This window comes from Lipophrys pholis, assembly GCF_963383615.2.
Source record: "Lipophrys pholis genome assembly, chromosome: 14".
Lineage (NCBI taxonomy): Eukaryota > Metazoa > Chordata > Actinopteri > Blenniiformes > Blenniidae > Lipophrys > Lipophrys pholis.
In genome coordinates this window covers 19,427,571-19,444,180 of record NC_137633.1, presented here as the reverse complement: position 1 = coordinate 19,444,180, position 16,610 = coordinate 19,427,571, and the positions used below count along the sequence as shown (strand labels likewise).

The 16,610-nt window shown below is 44.0% G+C and overlaps 2 protein-coding genes across 3 annotated transcripts in view; one reads left to right on the top strand and one right to left on the bottom strand.

Annotated features, from left to right (window-relative positions):
- Positions 1-196: 196 nt before the first annotated feature.
- On the bottom strand, positions 197-8,197 carry LOC308120064 (sushi domain-containing protein 4-like). Its single transcript, XM_080480452.1, has 11 exons — positions 8,003-8,197; positions 7,294-7,414; positions 5,729-5,920; positions 4,906-5,097; positions 4,612-4,803; positions 4,337-4,531; positions 3,974-4,165; positions 3,019-3,213; positions 1,796-1,928; positions 1,328-1,716; positions 197-1,252 (listed from the first exon to the last, which is right to left on the bottom strand). Exons 2-11 carry the CDS (start codon positions 7,388-7,390, stop codon positions 1,227-1,229), a joined length of 1,803 nt encoding a protein of 600 aa, XP_080336578.1. The 5' UTR covers positions 7,391-7,414; positions 8,003-8,197; the 3' UTR covers positions 197-1,226.
- Positions 7,508-16,610, top strand: part of fsip1 (fibrous sheath interacting protein 1) — a 40,942-nt gene continuing 31,839 nt past the window's right edge. Inside the window, exons 1-8 of one of the 2 annotated variants that reach the window (XM_080480453.1) lie at positions 7,508-8,528; positions 8,611-8,662; positions 9,303-9,457; positions 9,645-9,726; positions 10,576-10,665; positions 11,102-11,211; positions 11,403-11,516; positions 14,885-15,046. In XM_080480453.1, coding sequence (XP_080336579.1) covers positions 8,370-8,528; positions 8,611-8,662; positions 9,303-9,457; positions 9,645-9,726; positions 10,576-10,665; positions 11,102-11,211; positions 11,403-11,516; positions 14,885-15,046 — 924 coding nt within the window. In that variant the 5' untranslated portion in view covers positions 7,508-8,369. The remainder of the gene's footprint in view (positions 8,529-8,610; positions 8,663-9,302; positions 9,458-9,644; positions 9,727-10,575; positions 10,666-11,101; positions 11,212-11,402; positions 11,517-14,884; positions 15,047-16,610) is intronic. The other variant, XM_080480454.1, reaches the window with a different exon arrangement.

Sequence of the window (16,610 nt, the reverse complement as noted above, 5' to 3'; positions counted from 1 at the left end):
AACATTTACAAAACAATATAAACTTTTTCTTTCATATTTGATGGCCTATTAAGAACTTAAATACTATAAGTAGATTCAATATGACTTTTCGATCAATTTTGCAAGACATTATGCCGAAGAGGCTTTACGTTGTGAGGACGTTCTAAGGTTTCGTGGTAATTTTCCTTTGAAAGGACTCAAGAAAAACCAAAAAAGTGCCATTTGAACACCGCAAATAATATTTAATCCAAAAAATGAGACCATAGAATATATACAGAGTAAACTTAACTTAAAACTTTTTACATATATTAAAATACAATCTGCACAAAAAAACCTCTTCCTCAGTCCAAAAGTAAAGGAAAGTGAACACTGACATCACACTCATCTGTACACTTCTTTTTTTTGTTTGTTTTCTTTTCTTTTTGAGACCTTTACAGTGTCACACTGAAACGTGCCTGCAGGAACTGAGAGAGAAGCTGCGGAGTGAACAGTGCGAGCTGTTGGAAGCATCCAAACAGGCTGATCAACAGCCTTCTGGGCACAAAAATAAATTAAAACACACTTTTTTTATAGATTTCTTTTTAAATCCCCGTTAAAAACAGGAATCTCCAAAGCAGCCTCAATAAATTAAAAGGATCATATTTTCTGGTGCCTGACGAAGCCACACACGGTCAGAATCACGAAGCGGTGGACGGCGTTTAACCCACATTCAGTTTGAAAAGTCCGTATTTCACATATTATATACCTGTGCATAGAAGTGGAAAGCTAAGGCCATTGGGGGAGGGGGGGGGAGGGGCGGTGAGCGCGGAGGAGAAAATATCTCTGGATGTGTTTTTGTGTGTGTGTGCGTGTGTGTGTGTGTTGGTGAACGCAGGCTGTGTGACGAGACGGTGATCGATCGATTCACAATCACAAGAGTCATCCAAAACAACAAGATCAATAACTGGGACGGGAATCTTCATGCATCTTTGCGGGAACGTGTGTGTGTTTAAAGGAACGGTAAACATGATGAACTCCCAGTTTTGTCGGCGTGACGTCGGCGTCCTTCGCCGGACGGACGTCTCATGAGGACGTAAACGTGTTATGTACATGTGGGGCGGTGAGATGAAGTCCTGCGAGGAGCCCGCTGTCCCCCCTCAGCCGCTTGGCGGGGTTTTCTCCGCGGTGGACGGCCATGTGGACAGTCTTGCTCAGCAGTGCAGATTAGTTTTTGTACACCTGGTTGAGTCCAAAGGCTGCGGCGTGTTTCAGGCTTCTTTCAGCAGCGGCATGTCTGCGGAGGAAACGGAGGTTAACACAGAGCGAGGCGTCAGAGACGGGAGGAGACAGGGGAGGGAAACGGCGTTACCGTCGGAGTAATCCATCTCAGAGTCCAGAGACAGGCTGTGCTGCTCGCTGCCTGCAGACGGCCTCCGCCGTGACGACGAGGCGCCCGCCGCGGCACCCGCCTGCTCCAGCGCCCAGGTGGAGGACGAGGGGGACGAGGACGAGGAGGACGGCGGCGCCGCGTGGACCACCGCCATCTCCGACTGCTGCTGCTTGAAGGAAGCGGGCCGGGAGGGGCCAGCCTCCGGCGCCGTGGCGGGCTGCCCCTCGGACAGCACGATCTGGACTCGGGACTCGGGGGTAGAGGCCGAGGCGACGCCGCTGTTCACCGCCTCCTCGTACGACGGCAGAGTCACCTGGACGCCCTCCACCGTGATGGAGACGGGCTGACCCGACACGCCTGGGTCACGTCTACGGGTGGAGAAACAACAGCAGCCGTCAGGTCGGGAGCGCCTCAGTTCGCGGCGGCGAAGAATCGGCGGAGACTCACCGATGGAGAGACTTGAGTTTCGGCTGCAGGAGCACAAAGAGAACGACGAGCAGCAGGACGAGAGCCACCGAGCTGGCCGTGGATGCCACGATGGACAGAGCTGGCATTCCCAGCGGCAGAGACGGATTGCGGTCTGCGGGACACAAACGGTTGCCATGGTTACGGCATTGAGAAGTAAACTAGGTCAGATGTCCTCCAGTTCAGTGCTTTTCAAAGTGAGGGGCGGCCGAGGCTTTTCACTCCCCATGAACAGTTTCATTGTGGCCGAGGGGGAAATTCTTCTCACAAGACTTCACCTATTTAAGCAACAAAGTCCGAACACGTCCTACTGTCCTGCCAGACAAACAAGTGGAGGGTGAAACTAGTAATAACTGAAGGGAAATCTCAACTTTTTAATGCAATTACAAAAAGGAAGAGAAGAGAAGAGAAGAGAGGAAAGAAAATAATTAATAGATGTTGCTGGGAAGCAGAAATCAGCACAAACATGCAGCAGGACGGATAAATATTTATTAAGAAGCCCAGAGCAGGGATCTGCAGCCTTTATGGCTAAAAGAGACATTTTTTCTTATTAATAAGTATAATTCATCTGAAGCTGTAAAACATGTTTAACATTCAATATGAAGAAAACCGTTTTGAACCAAAACCCGTTTGTTTATGAAATATGAAAACTGAGATAAAGAACCAAAGTCTGCTGTAACCCCCCGACCCCACCCAAGATTTATTCTTTGTTTGCCAATTTAGCAAACGTGTCAAATATATTTGGAGTAGACTGTTCAGCTACACTCATTTTAACGACTGCTGTACCACATTTAAAAGCTTTGGGACGGGGCATCAAACCTGCGACTGGATTTAACAAAGTTCTTCCACATTAAATGAAAGTCAAGGACTCCAGACTTCGACTCGTCACATCACGTCACTTTATCTAGTGCCAGTCACAACATCTCATGAAACTGAGAGAGGAAACACCGACTATTCCAGGAAAAACAAGCAAATATTTACCATGCGTTTCCACGACGTTTCATAGTGACAACTCATCGTTTTTCCTGTTTTCGTTTCAGGAAAATTCACACCGCAACGCTTTGAAATCGACGAACCATGGTTTTAGGCCACTAGTGGGTGCTGTTGTTTGCTTTTGTGATGAAAACGCACAAGGACGCATGCAATACGCTAGGAGCATCAAGGACGGTGGAAATGATGCTGGCGAGGTTGGACGGAATCCTCACCGTCCTCCATGATGCAGCTCAGCTTCATCTGGCTGTCCCACACGCCGTACTGACAGGTCAGGTATTTATAGTCCCCCTTCAGGATGTAGCCCTCCTCACAGAAATACTCGATCACGGTGCCGTGAGACAGCCGCTGGCACGGGGAGGGGTGGCACGAGTAGCCCCCGTTCTCGGGCTCGTACGGAGGCTGGCACACTGCGCGGAGACAGACGGGAAGCACAGATCAGATTTCTATTGTCCTGATGACGGTGTGTAATGAGGAGGCGTGGCCTCAGGAGGTCCACAGTCTTGGAGAAAGGCGCATCGCAATATGACAACGTGTGTTTGTCAGGCAAAATTTACCCTCCAAAATCACATTTTCAGTGGAATTCGGTACTCTTCAAATGGTAAGACAGCAGAGTCACCGACATTTCTTCAAGTGTTTATTCAGGGGAAAAAAAATCAGCCTCTTCATTAAAGTGCTCCATCACCTCCAACTACTCCACTGCATGGTTTGAGTCTAAAGCCCATAAAGACGGAGGAATGAAGACTTTAACGTGGAGAACTTCTTAAACGGGAGATTCACGGCGAGAGAACAACACACTTCTCTGAATCTTAGAAGCTGATACTGATACTCAAGATACTGACAGTATCTTATACTACTAATTAGTGTCAGGGAAAAATATGTTTGGTTTTTAATCCGTAAATTTTTTATTTGATCTAAACTGTTTTATACAAATTGACAATTTAAATGGCTAAATTCTTATCTTGCTTTTAATCATTTTGCAAAGAGACATCCTCATTCTGATGGCAACTTTGTAATGTTTTACTTTAATTCATAACAACCGTATAATGACCCGGAATGAATTGACACAAGAGAGATACACTGATAATCATTCAGGTTGTTGATGCTGTTTAAATACACGCAGTGTTTCCAAAAATAATGAAGTTAAAATTGATTGAAAAGTGTTTTTACCGTCGCTGCGGAGACACCGAGGCGGCTGAGGCGACCACTCTCCCTGCGAGGTGCAGCTGAGCGTGCCGGGGCCGTCCAGGAGGTAACCGGGCTCGCAGCTGAACTGCAGCACGGTGCCGACGGGGAACAAACTCCTGTTGGTTTCTGTCAGGTTGGCCGAGCCGTGCTGCACCATGGAGGGCCTCACACAACCTTCATCAAAAGATAACAGGCGGTCACTGCAGGATGTTGTCGGTGGAAGATGCGAGCAAACGCTATATTGCCAAAAGTATTTGCTCAGTTCAGCTGCAGCTCCTAAAGCCGCAGAGGGCGAACCGAGCAAATTCTTTTGGCAATACTGTGTGTCACAAAGTAAACTTCCACCTTGCTCCATGAGGCAGCTGATGGGCATCGAGCTGTCCCATTTCCCAAACTGACAGGTACGGAATTTGTAGTCTCCTTTCAGCGCGTAGCCTTGGTCACAGAAATACTCGATCACGGTATTGTGAGAAAACCTCCTGCAGGGGGAGGGGTGGCAGCTGTACCCGCCGTTCTCTGGCTGAAACGGCGGCGGGCACACTGTGGAGACAAAAACAAGTCAGGATATTAAGATGCAGAAACACGCCTGTCGGTGTGACCGCCTCCTATTCCAGCCGTACCGTCGCTGCGAATGCAGCGCGGGGGTCCGGAGGACCAGTCTCCCAGCGACGTGCAGGTGAGTATGCTGGGCCCGGCCGGCAGGTATCCCGGATCGCAGCCGTACTGCAGCACTGTTCCCACCGGGAACAGGCTCCTGTTGCTGTCTGTCAGGTTAGTCGAGCCGTGCTGCACCATCGACGGTCTTATACAGCCTGAAAGTCGAAGCAGTGATCACATCACTCAGGAAGTCATGTGACGGCAAAGCGAGCGTTTGCCGTCGTCGAACCGGCAGTGAGACGACATTTTGGACCGACCTTGGCTCACGCAGCTGGTCTGCATGGGTCCGTCCCACTCTCCGTCCTGACAAGTCAGGTAGTTGTAGTCTCCGCTCAGGACGAAGCCGTCGTTGCAGAAGAACTCGATGATGGTACCGTGGGAGAACATGCGGCATGGGGGGGGGTGGCAGGTGTAGCCCCCGTTCTCGGGTTTGGAGAGGGGCAGGCATGCTGAAGGAGGGAGGAAAGTCACATAACAGACAATAAACTATCTAATTATCTGAGCATGAAGTGCCACACCAAGTTTGGATTGTTTCATTACAGCAGTGGCACGTTCCAGGAACCAGGTCGAGAGGGTTTGATATTTGTTATTCTAACATAATTAGTTATTTTCATTGCCGTCAGTTACATTCACATCGATTCCTGCATATGTTCATTGTTAAAGGGAAAAATGTTGATTCGATCACGGGTATCCAAGCCCGTGTGCACCATGTGAGCAGAGCAGGTTCTAAATATAGAGACCAGAACAAGCACCATGACTTTAACTTTAAACTATTCTGGAAAATTCTAACAAGTAGTTCTTTGTGTTCCTTGGTACCCTGGAGATGTTCTCACATTCTGAGAGGATCACCACTGAAAAAAGGAGGATTTACTGTATTTTAAAGATTACATTGAGGAAAGTTTCATCACCGGCAGAGTGACGTTGTGGGTCGCACTCTCACCACTGTTATATAGGAAATGAATATGTTATTGTTTCTGCTGCTGAAGACCATCAGCTTCAAGGTTGTTGGGATTGATTGTGTGGAAGGTGCTTCATAAATCGACATGTTACGTGACAGAGGAAGTGGACAGAATCACTCACCACCGCTGCGGATACAGTGAGGCGGGTCGGAGGTCCACCTCCCCTGAGCGTTGCAGGTGAGGATGCTGGGACCATCGGGGAGGTAGCCGGGGTCACAGCTGTACTGCAGCACGGTGCCCACAGGGAACGAGCCCCTGTTGGTTTCTGTCAGATTCACCCAACTGTTCTGGACCATGTACGGCCTCACGCATCCTGGAGGGGGAGGAGAGCGGTGAAGCATCTAGATGACTTCTGACCAGAACAATACCGACAACACAGCAGGACAGAACCACTGGATTCACAACTGCTTTTAGATCATTTGCGGTGGAACTGTGGAGCTCCCTCTAGTGGTACAAGGAGGTAAATCAAATTTCAAAATATTTATTAACCTCAAAACAATTCTAAACTTCTCCTCTTCCGGCCACAAGTAGCAAAAAAAAAGATGTCAATCAAGTACATTTTTTTCAATTACTTTATCTCACAGTTATTGTGAGTTAATCTCCATTTATCACTCCGTACTTTCTTGCAGACCATGATTGTACTGTGTGTCTGTGGCAAATTGTATTGTACGTGATAACTAGACACTAGAGCGACTCCTCTCTGCCAAAAAGGTGGAATTGCTAAAGTCTATAAAGATGCTGTTACATCTGCTGCTGTTTCTCACTTTGTTGTTGGACCAGAGACAGTTTACAGACCAAACCACCAAGCAAATGGTAAGAAAATGCCAAAGAAAACATTGATTTTTGAACAAACTTCTTAAGAGTGGCGGACACAAGATATATGCGATATCTCTGATGTTGCCATGAAGGGTAGCACCCTCATTGCTATCAAAAAATCTTCAAAGCCATACTGTCAGGGTGGGTTTGTAAAAACATGCATAATGCAACAGCTATGTTTTGGGGATATTTCACTGCATTTTGCACCAGAAGGTTTCATTAACATTGGCTTTATGTTGAGATTGTATGTAATTTCCATAGTTATTGTTCGGTTTTTATGAAAACACAAGACATTTCCATCACTTATACTATACGCCACAACAAAGAAAAACCTTCAATTTTAAACTTAAAGGTTATTATAGCACTACTTCAGCGGTCCGACCCACTCAAGATGATACTGGGCTGCATGTGACTCCTGAAAGTGTTTGACTCTCCTGTTCCGCAGATATTTTTTTTCTTTAGATAAAGAGAGGTACTGAAATCCAGACCTCGAGGGCCGATGTCCTGCGCATTTTGGATGTCTCCCAGCTTAAGCATGCCTCAACCATCAACAACCTTGTAAAAAAAAAAGCCAAATAAAGAACCCATTATTACATTCAGCTGTGTTGCAAATGGGAGAGACCTAAAACATGCAGGACGTTGGCCCTCGAGGCCTGGAATTGAGTACCCAGTGTTTTGAAACACATGTGATATTCCTAATAGTGTTAATGTCTCCTCCTAATAGAATCCAAGTAGAAATCACAGGATGTCACACTGACGTGCAATGAATGAAATCCTGCTCCCAACACTAATCCAGTGGTCTGTAGCTTTAGCATCAAGTTAAATTTGCGATCCTGAATGTGTCATGCACAGAATCCTGGAGTCTCTCACCTGAGCCTTGCACGGTGGGCTCTCCGGTCAGTAACAGCAGCAACAAGAGGAACCGTTCAGTGGCTGTCGATATTGACTCTATCATTCCATTGCACATCTTCTCCTTCAGAGTCAACTCATCCTGTTGTGATGGAAACATCCTAGGGTTACCGAAGAGCGATCACATAGCGGTAAACATGAGTCCTGCACAGGCTCGGTGAGCAGACACCTGCCTGGTGCAGGTACACTGCAGAGCCTGGACAGCTGCCAGAGAAATGGGTGTGATAATGGGACGACCTGAGAGACAACAACACGGTCATGATGCGAGCAGGATAAGTGTCCTCACAACATTTTATATGTGAACGTTTTTTTAAAGCGTTGCTCCAGCAATGTAGATTCCCCCAGAAAACAAAAGATGATCAGGGTTCGGAAGGAGTTCCGTCTCAGAGGCTACACACCCATTTTCACTGCTTCCTCGTTAGCAATGGGAGCTGATGATATTGCAATCAACAGGCCCGAATAAACTGTTAACACCCGGCGAATCGTGTTTAATGTGTCTCTAACATCTGGGCAAAAATAAAACCCACCTCTCCTAATAAAAAGTCACTATTGAAGCAGGTCTGGTTTTCATTGTGTGTCTCAGCTTCGCATCGGGGTAATCAATGTTAGCCTGCTTAGCATGCTAACGGGAGCGAGACACTGAAATGACAGGTCGGTGAGCGGCACCTACCACAAAAACACTGCCTGGATACCCTCACCGTCGCTGCTGTCACTCTGTGGTCGACGAAGGCATTTAGCGTGGCGGCGGACACCATTAAAAAAAAGAGATTTATCGAGGTTTCTTTTTCTTCTAGCGGCGCCGCTCTGCTAACCGCGAGCTAACTCCTAGCTCGACCCGCTACGCTAGCTGCTAGCCGCATTGATTGAAGCGTCAGCTGCGCCGCCTCGAGTCCGTACCGTCGCCATGGCAACCGCCTGTCCATAGATACAACATCCGGAAGTGGTCGCGTCCCTGGTTACCGAGGTGGGAAAAACCTCGACGTCGAGCAACTCTCGTGACTTTTCAGTGATTATAAATCATTTATAGAGCTCGGACTATGGAGATTGTCAGAGGAAGTTTGGACAACATTTCTCGGCCTGCGTCCAGTGAGCAGAAAGGAAACCGCGTGTGTTCAGTGTCACTGCCTCCCATTGAGAGAATATCACCGACAACCCCGTTTTCTCTCGTTGTTTTGACAAACGATGGCCCCGATCAGGTATTTTATATTCCTTTCCTTTCTTGTTTTACTGATGTAAGTTATTTGCACTAACATTACACCAAATTGCGTGTGTATTCAGAGCAACACTGAAGAAAACATAGAGGACTCCTCAGACAGATGTCCTGATGAAGGTAACTGTTTTTGCTTTGTGATCTGGAGCAGTGATTCACAGACTTTTTTTCTTGAGAGACCCAAAATCCTACCATAGTAAACTCAGGCGACTGCCCCATCACATCCTGTACAATAAAAAAAACCTGAAAACCTGAAAACACACCATTGCTGTAAGATAATCTTTGTTATATTCTGTGACGATGAGTTCATTTTCTCTGAGGATAAACTTAGGATAAACTCTCGGGGTGTTTGGTGGTCTGGTGTTGCTTCAGTTTGCACAGATAACTTTAATTCATCAAATTTTGCGGCAAAAAATATGTATTCAACTCTTATTTTGTCCATTGCTTCATTATCTCCATATCCTATCTAACCTTTTTTTATGGATTCCTCTATCTTTTTAGCCTGGCATGCTTACATTATTATTTTGCAGTGAAAAACTGGTGAATGAAAGTTTAAAACTGCAAGCTGAAGCAGCTCCAGGCCACCAAACACTCTGAGACGTTGTGTTAACTACAATAGTTTATCAGCAGGAAACAAAACCCTCATCATCACAAAATCTAAGCCTTGGTCTGCACTGACAGAAATTTGGGTCCCTAAAGGAAAATCTTGAGAACCACTCATTGTGGCTCACTTCATGTGAAATAGTTGTGTTTCTTTTAGATGGCACTGCAGAAAATGACGAAGATCTTAAAGTACAAACAGCCATGGAGGAAATGAAGCGACTTGATGAAATTCTGTCTGCAACAACCAGCAAAGAAAAAGAAACCAGACTCCAGAGTAAAAAACTGCGAGCACAACTCTGGCGGGAACTGCTGGTGGGCATCAGCAAGAGGCGGAGAGAGAGAATAAAAACATCACCAATGTTACACGGCTCACATTTAAATGACCTCGGACTGGACATGTTCAAATCACAATTCTACATCGTACAGGACAGTATGTACGCAATCTAATGTGAGATAGTTAATGTGTATATTAATTTTATTTTATTTTATTTTTTTACAGCAGAATAAACCTGAAGGCCACTCTGAAAGTGCTCATGAAGCTTTGAACACACAACAGTTTTTGGCACTGGAAGCACTCACTGGTGAGTAAAAACAGAGAACGTGAATCTGTTGTGTCGAACTGATTTGATTCAGAAATGTAGCAAATATGGAAATTACTCCATGTGTCCCTTTGTTATTTGTTAAAAAGTATGGCTATATGATGAACAAAATATAAATTTAACTCAATATCATTTTTAAAAGACCCAAACAAATTGTGTAATTCCAACGTCATGTCTTCATCGTTCCAATTTTCCACAGAATGAAATGTATGTAAATGTATCCGGAGCAATTCAAAGTATCCAGGGTGGGAAATGTCCTTTAAAATGCTTCACAACATATCTGCTTCACTGATGACAGCGATGAACTTGCGGCATCACTCATCCGTCAGCTCAGGTTACATTTTATTGTGGCTAAAGCGGTGCGATCACGGGTGAAGAACACGCATACAACAGTCTCTTAAACTGAAAAAACTGAAAGTTAGTGGGGTATTTTAATTAACAGGCCAGTTTTTGGTCAGCGCGCCTCATTTTTTGAAACTGCTGAGCTGAGCTGAGGCCAAATCCTCAACCAGGTCAAGCAGATTACCTCCGTCCAGCTTCTTCATTCGCTCCACGTTGGGCTTAAGATGCAGCGTCACACAACCAATCACCTCTTTATACTTCGATCTCCTCCACCTTCATGCTCCTGCTCGCCCTCTTCACCTACATTTCATTATGTCCCTAAGCGCTCCTCGAAACATCACATTTTTGAAGCACCTGAACTTTTGAGCTTGTCGCTTGTATTTTCTCTCTGGAAGTTTTCCCATTCATTTTTAATGTTGTTTCAACCAATCTGAGTCCCTTTTCTGTACAGTTCTGCATAAATTAACCAGATTTTTTTTTCCCTCTAAGAAGCGGAAGAAGAGGAAGATTTTCCGTCTTTGTTTGAAACTCAGGTGCCCGACTGTGAGCACGATGCAGACGACCAGTGTTTGGAGCAGAGTAAGCTTTCCCCGAACAGAACGTTACAGAAAACCGATTGTACACTTGATGGCGCCATGGGATCAGAGAACTCACAAGCTCTCACTTTGGGACTTCTTCCACTCAGTAGTGCACTAAATGAGATATTACAGCAGTTTTCCTAAAGTTAATTTGGAGCATTTTTTTCCCCACTTTATGACTCACGAACAATTTTCAGATCAACATCTTGTGGGTTTTTTCATTATATTGATCTCCAGAGAGAAACAATTCCTTAAAAAAAAATCAGCAGCCTAGAGACTGAGGCTTTCAACTAGTTACTGTTTGGTTCAGACACATTAGCAGATTGCTCATGTGGAGGCTTGAATTAACATTCACCTCAAACAGTATGTATTCCAAACTTGATTTGATTTTACAGTGTGTACTCTCAGGAGTTAAACTGCGCCTCCTCTTCTGACAGGTGAAGACAGGCCGGGCAGCTCTGTGGAGGCCTGTGAATTCGGCCTCAGCCCCCCTGGATCTTCCACAGGGAAGAAAAAACACAAGGACTTTGTCAGGAGGAACATTGAGGTTTGTCAAAGTTCACGTCGGGCCAAAAGCACAGCGCCAGGATCCAATACAAATCTGTCAAGCTATTGTTTTTGTAGTGAGGGAAACAGCTGGAACTGTGTTAGGCAGAAAATAAAAATGCTGAGCAGATAATGATTTTCAACCCCCCCCCCCCCCCCCCCCCCCCTCCGGATTGTTGTGTAATACAATAGCTGGTGAGTGGTGAGGGGGGCCAAGTGCTTCTGACCAAGGCCGAGAAGGAGCGTCTGGCGGAGCTCCTCCGGGAAATCGAAGGAGAGGAAGAGGTCGGGGCCAGAGGAGGAGAGGTAGGCCGACATGATGCTCTCACAAAGAACATGAGCCTCTCTTTTTATTCTCCCTCACGTTAGGGGTCTCTCTTCTTCTAAAACCAACTTTATAATCACATGTTCCCTGATTAAAACAAGTCACACCACTTCATTACAAAGACAAGTGCTTGTGTTTTGGGTTGTCTGATCCGACGACTAACAATTCTCCATGAGTGACACTAAAACGTTCACCGCGTCCCAAGCGGGCCATCAGCACACACGTCACCAAACTCGGTTTCCACCAAATGGCCAGATTAAATCTCCTGTGGTGGATTAGAAGCGAGAGAAGCGAGCTTGTGTTCTGAAGTTTGCAGATGCAGGTTACCACTGTGAGTGTGACCTTTGACCCCAGGCTGCGACCTTGGGCCCCAGGGCTCCTGCTATGTGTCGTTAAACTATGAATGAGAGGGTAAATTCCCCCAAGGGGATCAAAAAAAGATTGATTATGGAAACTGACATGTTTTTTTGTCAAAGTGTATCGTCCACTGAGGAAAGCATGGAGCAGACGCTGTTGGAAATGTTAGTGGTTTGTAGAATGGCTGCAAAGGTTTAAGGGCCACTCAGCATTACTTCGTATCCTTTTCCTTTAGCATTCGTCACTTCAAAAAAGACACGATTAATCTCATAAATGCTAATCTACACTTTTATCCCCAGTCAGTACAATCCCAGTCCATAATTTGCATTCATCTATACTTCTGTCACTGTTGTTTATCTAAAAATCTCCACACCTTTACTTGCTGGTATCGTTATCGGTGCAGACTCATGCAAAACAGAATGTTGTTGTTTCTTTGGGTTTTTTTTGCAAATATTTTCTACAGCATCTGTCAACAGCTCTTTCATGAAATTACTTGTTGAAATGTATGTCAGTATCTAACATTTCATGTCATTACTTTGCATTTGGAATTCAGTTGTTAAACCCTTTGTTGAGCGACTCTGCTGAGTTTTGGCTTCCAGAAGCCACATTGGTCAGATATTCATGCTTTGATGAGAGGCTGCCTGCCTGCGGGGAGACGTTCCCAACTCCCTCAAAAGAAGCGCCGACGAAGAACCACATATCAAATGCCGTGCGCGGTTCACATGGAATGCAGCATGTTATGGATCAATCTTATAATCAAGTTTCCACAACAACTCCCTTCCACAAGGGCTTCAGCAAAATCCAGAAGCCAGAGTCTTCCTCGCAGTGCGGGTGTGGTGAGAGGAGCTCAGAGAGTGAGATGTTCATTTTATCCTCTCAGGGTTTTTTAAAAACCTTTTTTTATCGGATACCTGGAGGATTTGAACCCAGCCGCAGCATCCCACATTCAAATGTTTTGCTTTTGAATTTGCATCAATGAGGCCAGTTTAAAGTCAGATTGGATGAAACCTAAAAAAAACACATTTACCTTTTAACATGTGGTTCTATTCAGCCTGACACAGACAGCTCCGCATCCACAGGACACAGGCAGCTTTTTTTCTTTTCTTTTTTTTTTAAACTCCTCTTTCTTTAATTCTTCTAGAACAATACTGCAGTAATCGTGGCGGCTGATTCTAAACTCAGCAGACTTGCAGATGCTCCTCATCCCTTCACTTCCTGTTATTGTGAGACATACTGGTCTGAATGGTCATAATAGAGCGACGGCATAATTTATGTCAGGAGGGCTTTGGCAGGGATGAACCGGCAGCTCTGAGGCCTTTGCACATTTCGAGGCAGATTCCTTTGGGGCTCGTCAAACAAAAGCCAAACGCTCCCAACGCTGGTCCTAACAAGCTGCACGGTTTGGTGTGGCTCTGGGAGCCTGTGGTGATAAATCAGGAGCAGTCAGTGACCTGGGAAACAAACTGAGCCTGCAGGGGAGAACACAGTCAAATAAAAAAGCAGTCGGTCTCATTACAGGACTAACAGAACACATGCCGATTTGATTGAATAAAAATGTGCATGTTTTATTAAAACAATGGGTCCCCTGCAGCTTTCATCGAATTACATATAAATAAATAGCTCTTTCCTTTTTTTAAGCTGTTTGCACAGCAGGTAATACACTTTGTACACATTAATTAAACTAAAACATGTCGAGCTTCATACTTCTTTTACTGCAGGAGCCTCATGTTGAGGATCTGAGCCTCCATAAGCTCAGATTTTTTTAATATCTTATTTGCAATCTCAATACTGCATGTTTCAATACTGGCCTTCTTTTATTAGTTTTTGACATGGTCCACACAAATATTCTTGTAAACTTCTATTCTTAATCACATGCCAGTACTTTGTTAAAGTCTGTTTCTTATTCATATACAAGGTGTTGTTTAATGTCAATGAGTGACACAACTTACCAATGGAAACGCAACATTAAAAAATATATATATTTTAAATAGCGTAATATAGGACAAATCAAATAACTTATAATTTTTTCAAGCATTTTCATTGACATATGTATTTTTATGCATTTGTTTTTTTTTGGAGACCTCTCACAGTCCACCTTCAGTACCATCAGCATGCTTTTGTTTCCTCCCACACTCCAAAAATGTGTTAAAGTTAATTGGGGACTCTAAATGGCCTGTAGCTGTGATTGTGTGTGGTGGCCTGTCTCTCTGTGTTTTGCCCTTTGACCCGTACAGGGTGGGATCTGCTGGGATCGGCCGCAGAGTTCATTAAGGTTTGCATTTAAGATCATCGGCTATGAGTACTCAAAAGTACTGCTTTGTTGCCGTAACCATATCACAGTAAACACTGGCATGATTAAATCATTCTGTACTTGATAATTTATTGTTGGTCCATCAAATAACTCATTTTCTGTTATGCAATGCCTGTATAGTGTTCAATGTGATCCAAAGGGACATGGATGAAGTCTGGGATGGAGACACTCTGATCCAAAGTAAATCACTCCAAGCTCAATTGAACACAAATCAATGTCATATAAAGAGTTTGCATCTGTTTTAAAACTGCTGGCTCTGTATTGTTCTCCACCCTGTTAATAGGCCCCTGTGTTTGCTATTTGTTGCTTTGCCAGTTTTCTTCAGCTCTTTTCTTTGTTGGGCTTTAATCTTCCTTGGCCTGACAGCCTTGTAGAAAGATGTTATCTCCCCCCTGGGTTCTTATGAGCTCACCTCCCACCCCGCTTCCCACAGGATATGATGGAACTCTCTCTGGACCAGACAATTGCTTTAAGACGGAGGCAGTTGTCATTGTTTGGCACTTGATCTATCCATAGGAGAATACCAAGAGCAATAGTCAGACTTTTACCCTTTTTTTTTCGGTTTTCAGAATTTGCAAAGTTGCTTCAAAACCAATGGACAGATAAAATAAGGTGGAGGCAAAATAAAACAGGCTCGTACCCAGAGGACTGTGACTTATTCCAGTGGTGCTTTCCTTTCAGGAGACCACTTGGGCTGTGTCAGTGCTGTCAGGCCATGGTTATACCCCAGAGCCCTCTGATCTGGACCAGCTGATTGACATCGACTCAAAAATCCGCCTGCTGCTCCCTGATGAAGAATTGGAATCAGTGCAAACATCCTACACCAACCTGAGCGTGTGCCAGGTAGGTATACATGTAGTAATGTTTAGAACAGTGTGAGCTTCAACAGCTTCAAGCTGGATACTGGTGATCTGTGATACCATTAAGTTTTTCTCCAAAGATCCAAAGTCATCGCTAGTATTGCCAATTCCAATATAATATCAAAATATTACCAATATGTTGCCAATACAATAGTAATGCCTTTCAAATATGATACATTACTGATATGATGTTAATATGTACAGTACCAATATGATACCAATACCTTACTGATATGATACTAAAACCTTACAAATATACTAGTTTTATAATACTGATGTGATACCAATATGAAGCCAATATGTAGACCAACATAATATCGATATCTTACTGATATGATACAGATACCAGTACAATACCAATACATCAGACATATAATACAAATATAAAAATAAGTTACTGATAAGTTATTGATACATTACTGATAAGATGCCAGTACAATACCAATGCTTTATTGATACAGTACCAATATAATGTGGATACCCTACTGATATGATACTGATGCCTTACTAATATGATAACAATATGACATCCGACACGTTACTGGTAAGACATTGAAACATAACTCATATAATACCAGTATGATGTATAACTGATATGATACCAATATGATTCCAATACGTTAGTGATATGATGCCACTATGAAGCCAATACATTACTAATGTCATACCAATATAATACTGATGTTACTGAGATATGATACCAATATCTTAGTGATATAATACTAGTACATAGCTGATGAATTACTGATATGATACCAAAACGCTATCAATACTAAACCAATATGACACAGATGTGTTATTGATATAATACTGATGCCATACCAATATGTACGGATACATTACCAATATACTTTTCTAAAAGTCTAATTAGTAAGTGTCACGCTTAGCTGAAATAAGAGAAATAAGTTAAAGGTATTTCCTTTTAAATGACGGCAATTAAGAACACACTGATGCAAACGCATTCTATATCTCAGCTCGACACATGACCGTATTAGTGCTCACCTATCTCAGCCTCTGACATGACTATCATTAGCTCCAGTGTGTGTGTGTGGAAGCTCTAGTGTGTGTGGAGGCTCCAGTGTGTGTGGAACACTTCTGAATATTTTTCCTTTGGTGGTTCAAGCTCTGCATGAAAGGCTCTTCCCTCAGAAAACCCCTGCTCCTGACACCTTCCAGAATGGCAACGAGGCTTCGTCATTAACTTGCATTACAAGGCCCGCTCTGCAGGATGCTGATGTCAACATCTTGTAAAATCTTTTGTTATTGACCCCCAGGAAGCCGGAGCGTGAAAAACAGTATTATGCAATGCAAGCTGTTATAGAACTCACTTTATTCAGCTTCCCCTTTTCAATATAAATTCCATGGTATGAAGCCTTGCGGCAGTTGCTAGGAAATACAACACAAAATCAAAATAAGGCAACTCTAAAACGTGTTGTGTTATTTTGATATAATTGTGTGTTTTGAATAGTGTCGTCACATAATAAATACACTTTTTAACAGACTGTGACAGCTTATATTTTCTTATTCTTATAGGATTGCATGTATGT